Source organism: Oncorhynchus mykiss, chromosome 13, assembly GCF_013265735.2.
Source record: "Oncorhynchus mykiss isolate Arlee chromosome 13, USDA_OmykA_1.1, whole genome shotgun sequence".
Taxonomy (NCBI): Eukaryota; Metazoa; Chordata; class Actinopteri; order Salmoniformes; family Salmonidae; genus Oncorhynchus; species Oncorhynchus mykiss.
Window position 1 is genome coordinate 51,320,348 of NC_048577.1, and position 9,599 is coordinate 51,329,946.

General features: G+C 42.4%; 1 protein-coding gene across 6 annotated transcripts; it reads right to left on the bottom strand.

Moving 5' to 3' along the window:
* Window positions 1–4,558: 4,558 nt before the first annotated feature.
* LOC110486734 (4-galactosyl-N-acetylglucosaminide 3-alpha-L-fucosyltransferase 9) lies at window positions 4,559–8,969 on the bottom strand. 6 transcript variants are annotated; one of them, XM_036941437.1, is made up of 3 exons: window positions 8,186–8,416; window positions 7,947–7,979; window positions 4,559–7,143 (listed from the first exon to the last, which is right to left on the bottom strand). In XM_036941437.1, the coding sequence occupies exon 3, from the start codon at window positions 7,136–7,138 to the stop codon at window positions 6,092–6,094; it is 1,047 nt and encodes a 348-aa protein (XP_036797332.1). In that variant the 5' UTR covers window positions 7,139–7,143; window positions 7,947–7,979; window positions 8,186–8,416; the 3' UTR covers window positions 4,559–6,091. The 6 variants fall into 6 exon arrangements, with proteins under 6 accessions (XP_036797332.1, XP_036797334.1, XP_021414231.1 ...); XM_036941439.1 differs by lacking the exons at window positions 7,947–7,979; window positions 8,186–8,416 and adding an exon at window positions 8,922–8,969; XM_021558556.2 differs by lacking the exons at window positions 7,947–7,979; window positions 8,186–8,416 and adding an exon at window positions 8,436–8,506.
* Window positions 8,970–9,599: the final 630 nt, after the last annotated feature.

The window sequence follows — 9,599 nt, forward strand, 5'->3', positions numbered from 1 at the left end:
TGCGCACAGAGACTATTACATGGTCTAACAGAGCTCAACTAATAACCTACACCAGATCATCCAATTCCCACTTCCTCCTTTACAGATCATCACCTATCAGAGGAGCTGGGGCACTCCTACCTCGACTCCGATCTACACCTCTCTGCTCTGCTGGTGGCCACTCTCTCTCTCTCCTCTCTGTCTCTATACTTCTGTAGAACAGGCAGCGTAGAGATGCAGTCTTAGGGCAGAGATTCACCGGGAGGTAAGAGGTTCTGATGCAAAAGTGTCCATATTTATTTACAATGCTCAATAGGTGATGGGCGGTGATGAATGTTTACCAGACTTACTTCTCAAACAAAACAACCAAACTCAGTAAGCCTAGAACTGGCTTACCCTGTAGCTTTCATAGCTGTTACAGGTTGGGGGAGTAACTGGCTCAAGCAGCCTCCCGACTTGAATTCCTCCCTCACTCTGTCTGTTTGTGTTTTATTTTGATCCCGTCGGCTGTTTGCTGCTGTTAATCTGTTTGATTAGCTGTCATGGAGCTCCAAAACAACATTTCACACCAAATATGTGGTTTTGGTGGTTGAGGACATCTGTCCCTTCTGCAAACATGATTCACACACAAATTCACAAAAATCGTAAGGCCAAGCCTACATACAGGTAGCTGACAAAATAAAGGAAACACTTGAGTAAATGAAGGACACAAATTGTATTGAAAGCAGGTGCTTCCACACAGGTCTGGTTCCTTAGTTACTTAAGCAATTAAAACATCCCATCATGCTTAAGGTCATGTATAAAAATGTTCAGTTGCCCATTATATTAGCTACCCTGGCAAACCAACTGAACACATATTGGAGATTCTGGAACGGTGCCTGAGACAGTGTTTTCCACCACCATCAACAAAACACCAAATGATGGAATTTCTCAGGGTAGAATGGTGCCGCCTCCCTCCAAGAGTTCCAGACACGTGTAGAATCTATGCCAAGGTGCATTGAAGCTGTTCTGGCAGTTCTGGTGGCCCTTTGTTTCGTCAGTTACCTGTACATACACTCCTCTGATCACCACCTGGTTGTGTGTTCACTCACCTGGTTGTGTGTTCACTCACCTGGTTGTGTGTTCACTCACCTGGTTGTGTGTTCACTCACCTGGTTGTGTGTTCACTCAGGCCTTTTTTTTTTATTTGTGTGTGTTTGTAGGTTCATGTTTGTATGTGTATCATGGTTTGTTCGGGGGTTGGTGGGGGCCCGTCCAATCAAAATGAGCTTAGGGCTCCAAAAGAGCTAGAACCGGTTGACACGGTCCCCATTTGAGGTATTAGTGCTGTTTATATGCATTTGGTTTGCTTTGTGGACAGTTGTTTTTTGTGTCTATGCCTTTGTCCTGCTGGTGGTGATTGAGTCAATGCTATTGACTGACCTCCCAGATAAAGAAAGATGACACATGAACATCATTGTATTAAACAGTGCAGTCGTGTATTGACTTTTTAATGTTGCTGTTGGACCCTGGCAAAATGGCTCACTGATTGTGTTTTAGATCAGAGACAGTGGCAGCTTCTAAAATGGACTGTTAGGGTCTGCTTCACTGCTTTCTGCCAGGAACACAATGAACCAAACACAACAAGGACTGTCTGGGGAGGGAGGGGGGAGAGAGAGAGAGCATAGGAGGCTGGTGGGTGGAGCTGTAGGAGGACAGGCTCATTGTAATAGCTGAAATGGAAAATGGTTTCCATATGTTTGATACTGTTCCATTACAATGAACCCATCCTCCTATATATCTCTTCCCACCAGCTTCCTCCTCAGAGAGAGACATATTTCCCACAGATCACACAAACCCACATAGAATTTGAAAAGAACTCAGATATGGAAGTTTATCAACGTTTGTTAGTCTAAATACCGCAGTGTGCAGTCGCAACAAGATCTTTGGCCCGTTGCCATGAGAAAAGGGAAACCAGTGGAGTGCAAACATTGTAAATACAACCTATATTTATCTACCTGCACATTGTTACAACACTGTACATAGCCAATAATATAAAATTTGAAATGTCTATATTCTTTTAACTTGTGAGTGCAATGTTTACTTTGTCTGTCTGTTCCATTTGCTTTGGCAATGTAAACATGTTTCTCATGTCAGTAAATCCCTTTGAATTGAATATATATGAGAGAGAGAGAGTTCTCTGTACAATCAAAACAGGCATTTACTAATCTACCAGAGTTAGAGTTCTGAACTACACACTAAAGCATGAAATAGATCAACAGAATATGAGATGAATATGAAAAGGGAGAATGGAAACAACCTGTTCAAATTGTATTATCCCACGTAATGTCGTGTAATCATCCAACAAAAGTGTTACTCACTGTCAGAGGTTGCTGATAACATTGTAAACAACACGTTGCATTAAACCATAGGTTTACCAGGATGGACATGAGAAAGAGATGTGATTCGGTGAGGGGGGTATTTTGAGGGACTGTAAGTGACCATCACTTGGGAAGTCTGTGTGTAGCACCAGTCTACATGGAACTGTAGTAGTTATAGTAGGGGGAGGTGCATCGACTGACTGTCTGCTGTTTCTTCACCGAGCTGGAACATTTTACCATCAGACAAATCTCCCTCCCCCACTCGTTTCCTCAACTCTTCCTCAAGTCTTTCACAAAACGTACACACACACACACACCCTTGCGTCAACCCTCCTTCCATTGCCTCACGCCTCCATTATTTTTCCTCTCCATCAACTCCGTGACACTCAGCAGTGAGCCGTGACATTACAGAAAAACAGAGAGGGTGGTAGAGAAAAGAGGGAGGTTGGGGAAGTAACACACGAGAGGGAGAAAGTTGAAAGGGAGGAGAGAGCTAAATTTACAGCAAGCAAGCGAGAGAGAGTGGTAGAAAAGAGAGTGAGGGACATGTGATTTCTTCAATGTCAGGAGGTGACGTGGGGACGGCTGTTGCTGGGGGTGAAGGAGCGGTGAGGCAGCAAACTCGATGGCCCACAGATCTGATGAGGGAGGGGTCCCCTTGAAAGAAAGAGCTGAATAATTTACAGCCAAGCGGGGGAAAGAGGGAGAGAAGAGAGCAGCAAGAAGAAAGGATAACAGAGAAGGGACTGGTGGGAGACAGCCATCAGTAATGGACAGGTACACTACGTGACCAAACGTATGTGGACACCTGCTCGTAGAACATCTCATTCCAAAATCACGGGCATTAATATGGAGTTAGTACCCCCTTATCTGCTATAACAGCCTCCACTCTTCTGGGAAGGCTTTCCACTAGATGTTGGAACATTGTTGCGGGGACTTCTTCCATTCAGCCACAAGAGCATTAGTGAGGTCGGGAGCTGATGTTGGGCGATTAGGCCTGGCTCGCAGTCGACGTTCCAATTCATCCCAAAGGCATCCGATGGGGTTGAGGTCAGGGCGGGCTCTGTGCAGGCCAGTCAAGTTCTTCCACACCAATCTTGACAATCCATTCCTGCATGGACCTTGCTTTGTGCACGCGGGCATTGTCATGCTGAAACAGGAAAGGGCCTTCTCCGAACTGTTGCCACATAGCCGGAAGCACAGAATCATCTAGAATGTCATTGTATGCTGTAGCGGTAAGATTTCCCTTCACTGGAAATCATGGGCCTAGCCCGAACAATGAAAAACAGCCCCAGACATTATTCCGCCACCAAACTTTATGGTTGGCACTATGCATTCAGCGTTCTCCTGGCATCTGCCAAACCAAGAGTCATCTGTAGATGTATTCTACCTCTATTTGAAAACCACAGAGCCAGTCCCTAGACGCATGACTAAGTCTCAGAGTAAACATTGTCATCTATCTCATATGTGTTACCACATAGGGCGGTAATGACGACATCAATATGGGAAATGAACTGACATTAGTGGAGGTCGGAGATAGAAATAGACCAGAAACATAGAAATAGGAGGTAGAAATAGTGATATTCTAACAGTTTCCATGACCAAAACATAATGAAACTTGCGGAAGAAGAAGAATGTAGGGGTTTTCTGTGTGTACTGTAAGTTAATAAAGCATTAGAAGGGATCCTTCAAAGGGCAAAGGGATGTAAGAATGGGTGAAAGTTGTGGTCAGACTTAAGAGTTCTTCATGATGCAGTCATTTTACACTCATTCCCAGGGCCACATTCTATTCTCTACATTTGAAAGAGCCGAAGAAAAAAATCATGGAGTTGTTCATAAGTTTGGGTGATTATAGCCATAGCTAATTAGCGGCAGGTTTCAATTAAACCATTAAGCAACAAGCTAATCTCCACCATTTCTCCAACCTCTCATTTGAGCTCAGATATTCATTATTTTGACAAATGGTATTAATTTTCTCACATATATAAATATTCATATTCACACTGATGCAAATGGTTTTTCAGCAACGTAACGTGCATGTGTACAGTGGGGTTGCAGTGCCATCTAGTGGTCACCAGGTGCACTGCAACATATATTAATTTACATCTTTAAAACTCCCTTGGGTGGCAGTAAAGAGTAGTGTCTCAAACTACCCCATTGCATTGTAATGGAACAGGTGTGTAAACTGGGTTTAGTAAAGTCATTGTGCTGGAGACCACTGTACTACATCAATCTTTATTTTCCTAATCAATACACTGAATCTGTAATCAATCCCTGTTGCCTAACAGTGGAGCGAACAAGGTCCCTTAATGTGTGAAAATACATGACACATTCATTGTGACAACCTAGCAACCATAGTACAGTAAAAGGCAATTGCCTAACAACCGTTGACAATACAGGGAGTTCTACCTGTATATGAGAGAGACCTACCGTACATTACCCTTTATCACGTTCCCAATCACATGGTTTAGAAAAAGCAAGACTGATCACAGTGGAGTCTCTCACAGAGTCTATTCCAGTGACCAGAGGGAGGAGAGCTATAGTACCTTCAACAGTAACCAGACTTTCTCAACAGGCATTACAGTTCAAAACCAAATCTCTCTCACAGTAATGTTAATAGGGTCTTTCCACCAATTTGGTGCCTTTTGAGAAGTGTAATTTGGTCCAAAAAAAAAAGGGATTTCACCTCATTTTAACAGTCTGTCTAAAAGAGCACATGTTCAACTATAAAAAAATGTTTTTCCCTCATCTAAAAAAATAATATTTTATTAAGGGCCTATTAAATGTTAAAATAGTAACAGGGCTGAAGATTTTTTTCTTAAATAAGCCATACATCCGCTTGTGACAGGGGAATGGAAGGTTGTTGCGAAAGGGAATGGCAATTGAATGGAAGCCTGTCTATGAGTAACAGGGTTGACGTGTTCTGCCCGACCCGCTCAGTTTCTTCACCACGAAACAGCCAAAAAGACTAGAACCAGCTAACCTGCTTTTACTCTATGATTTGACTATTAGATGTTCTATTTAACAAAAATGAATAGTTTCACCGTATTAAAAACGATAGGCCAGTTCACATAACAGGGTTGACCTTTCATTTACATCTGTCCCTCATTGTATCACTAATCACATGAAACAAATACATCTTCAGAGATGACTTTGTTAAAGTAAAATAACTATGGCTTTACAATGATGTTGAAACTTGGAGAAACTTGGGGATTAAGGGGGTTGAAATCTTCCTAGAAGTGACACAGGGTTGATGGAGGGACATGTCAAAAGGCTACGTTTTGGCACTTCAGCAAGCCTTTATACACATCTGATTGATTGAATTCTCCATTCGGTCTCTATTAAAAAAGGCACTTTGTTATAACAGGTTTTTTTAAAATGTAATATTAGTGCAGAACATTGTGCACCAATATAAAAAAGGATGCGAAAGGCACTCTTTTAGTGGAACGACCCAATAGTAAACAAGCAGATAGTGGTGGTATGTCACCACCACACTGTTTTCATCAGTTAACATGTGGTAGCGCAGTAGCAAAAGACAGAAGAAAAGTACAAAATATATACCATTTTGACTTGTAACGCCCCATTAATTGTTCAAGTGGGGAAAGTTCGGTGAATGTACTTTAATGAAATATAATTTTTGGCACTTCTGCCGTTGTGTAAAAGATACATATTGCTCAGTTCCCCCCCCACCCCGGACTATGGAGAAGTGGATATTATTTATTTGTAGTAGATTTGCTCCAAATGTCTCAGCATCATTCCTCCCAGAACCATTTATAGAGCTCAGTAACCATCTGATTCTCAGGGTGGCCTCTGATGTACTCACAGCTGTTGCAGGCATTCTGAATGGGGAAGCTGTTGATACGGACCGTGTGGATCCTCTGCCACGTGAAGTATTTACGGTACATCTCCTCATTCTCGTCCAAGAAGAGGAGGTGTTTGGCCAGGGCTCTGGGCGAGCGGAAGTCATCCACATGGATGAAGGAATCTCCAGGGATGAACTTCTCATAGTTCCCTCTTGTCGGGCCCATGACCACAGGAACTGCGCACAACTTGAGAGCGTTATATAGTTTTTCTGTAATGTAGTCCTTATGGACGGAGTTCTCAAAAGACAAGTAGAATTTACAGCTGGCCACGATCATTCTGTATTCACTAAGAGATACCTTTTTGTTGAAAGGGTCCCCGTAGGTGTGAATCCTGATGAATTTGCGCAGCTCCATGTAGTACCAAGTCCTCTTGTGTCCTGGGTTCCAGTTGCTAACGATCCAACAGACCAGTCGTTTTTTATGCGGGACAAACTCCTCCCTCTCTGTAGTCCGAGGGACGAGAGATCCATAAGGCATGTTGATGTCTGCATCCTGCCTGTAGTTCAAAGTCACATTAAACAGATCTTCCAAGCCAGGTATTCTATTCGTGTGTGCCGGCGATTCGAAATTCATCCACACCCATTTCTGGAAGGAGGGCCGTGGTTCTTGGGGCAGGTTGGATAAATCCTCTTCGATTTCTCTGTGGTGGATGAGAACGGCATCCGCTTGACTGTACAGCTCTCGGTCCGCTGTCAGGTGACAGCCTTCGATGTTGTACAAGGACCTGCAGGAGTTCAGTTTAAAGGGATGGTCAAAGGGCCAGTGCCAGACCAGCACGGTAACGTCCTGTTTGTGCTCCGCCTGGAAGTGCTTGGCCAGGACAGGGAGCCAGGTGATAGCAGGTCGGTACAGTAGACAGGTCAGCAAGCAGCCCAGCAGGAGAATGCCCATCAGGCTCTGGTGCCCAATTCTACAATTTGGTCCAAGATACGTCATTTGGCCTGTCAAAAGGAAAGGCTGTTCGTTTATAAGTTTATTAAGAACAGGCAAACACATCTAATCACTATTATTGCATGTATTCGTAAAGTTGACACTGATTATTTTAGCATGAGGACTACTGGTCAATCATAAACTCAGACTACAGGCAGGTTTTAGGGTGAGGGCAGACATCTGCTGACGAGGCTAGTTCTCTATCAGCGGACCATTTCATTGGTTCACTAGTCATGCATATTATGTGGTTGTCATAACAGTAATCAAAGTCAATAAGACAAGCTTAGGTTACTGTTAGGTTAGTGACTTCTGAAGTGACTGAGGCAGTGGTTGTCACGAAGATCCTGAGTTCACAGGACATGCTTTCCATCCAGAGAAACAAATTAGCCATGTGGTCAAACTAAACAAATACTCTGGATACTTATCCGGGCTATTGTGTGTATAGAGTCCACCCTCTGAACCCGAATATATCAATAACTATTGAGGATACAGTAAGACTATTGAACTAAGGAGTCATGGGACCCAATGTGTTGGGGGCTGTGATTTCACCCTTGCCCGGGGTAATTAACTACAGGTTGCAGGATATGTAACCTAAAGGGTTACTAATGAGAGGACAGGTTCTACGTAAACATACTACGCAGTCAAATAAAGACAGCACGTTATACAACGGGAAGTACCAGAGTAGGCAATAAATGACATGGTAATAACAAACCTGTGTGACTGTTTTGATAACAAGTTGCCATAAAGCCAGCTAATATTTAAATACATGAATATAGCCATGTAGGATCTATACACACACGGTATCTGACCAAACCTTTGTTCCGATGTTCTTTCTGTTTCGACTTGTCTGTTAAAAGAAACACAAAATCCTTTTTCTAACACAACCAATTATATAGACTTGATAAAAGACAAACACATACTAAACTCAACACTAAATCAGACAGACAGAGACTCCATTCAAACATAGAGAACAGCTACATCCAATAATTCATATCTACGCCACATTCCACATTGCTGTTCAAGGAAATAATATACTGGGTGAGGGGTGCTTACCTGCTATCTCTGCGATTTAACTTTGAACTTAAACAGAATGATGTTGCTAGCTTTGACTTAAAACCACACCTGACACCTAGCTGAGTCACATTGCACTCATGTGTCTCCACAACCTTGAGTGAGGATACGCCTAGAACTGGTGTGCTACTGCAGGCAGAGGGACAGCCTCTCTAGCCTTTGCCCTTCGTGTCACACCTTAGACACACTGCCCACTTCCCTGCCGTGTGCAATTTGTCAAAGAAATACACACCTTCATAATGTGCTTCGTTTTGTCAATGTGGGCTGGCGAGCGACCCTCCTGTAGGTTCTCACTCCTGCCCCAGAGTTGTAAATAACCTGGTGCAGTTTATCAACCAGCTAATTATTAGAATCAGGTGCGCTAGATTAGGGTTGGAGCGAAAACCTACAGGATGATAGCTCTCGGGGAACAGGGTTGGAGAGCCCTAGTATATCATGTGTAAGTAGTGTTATGAAATGTAAATAATATTTTAAAAGACAATGCATACGTGTAATGCAGTGTAAATATCAGAGAAGGAGGAAGTAAATACTCAAAATATTAATCGTAAGGTAAAGATTAAACTTGTCATCAGACAGTAAAGATTTGCTCTTCGGTAGGAGTCCTTTTGAAACCAGATATTAATTAGCTTTTTTTTAGTCTTTTGACCAATCACAGATTATTTCACATCAGCTCTTTTTCAGACTTGTGAGGCATCTGTTTCTTAAACTAGACACTCACATGTACTTGTCCTCTTGCTCAGTTGTGCACTGGGGCCTCCCACTCCTCTTTCTATTCTGGTTAGATCCAGTTTGCACTATTCTGTGAAGGGAGAAGTACACAACGTTGTACGAGATCTTTAGTTTCTTGGCAATTTCTCGCATAGAATAGCCTTCATTTCTCAGAACAAGAATAGACTGAAGAATTTCAGAAGAAAGGTCTTTGTTTCTAGCCATTTTGAGCCTGTAATTGATCCCACAAATGCTGATGCTCCAGATACTCAACTAGCCTAAAGAAGGCCAGTTTTAATGCTTCTTTAATCAGAACAACAGTTTTCAGCTGTGCTAACGTAATTGCAAAAGGGCTTTCTAATGATAAATTAGCCTTTTAAAATGATAAACTTGGATTAGCTAACATAACGTGCCATTGGAACACAGGAGTGATGGTGGCTGATATTGGGCCTCTGTACGTCTACGTTGATATTCCATTAAAAATCTGCCGTTTCCAGCTACAATAGTCATTTACAACATTAGCAATGTCTACACTGTATTTCTGATCAATTTTATGTGATTTTAATGGACAACAAAAATTATTTTCTTTCTAAAACAAGGACATTTTTAAATGACTCCAAATGTTTGAAAGGTAGTGTACACATATTATCGCTAAAAACTGCTTGCCATTAAACAGCTTTAGTACAAA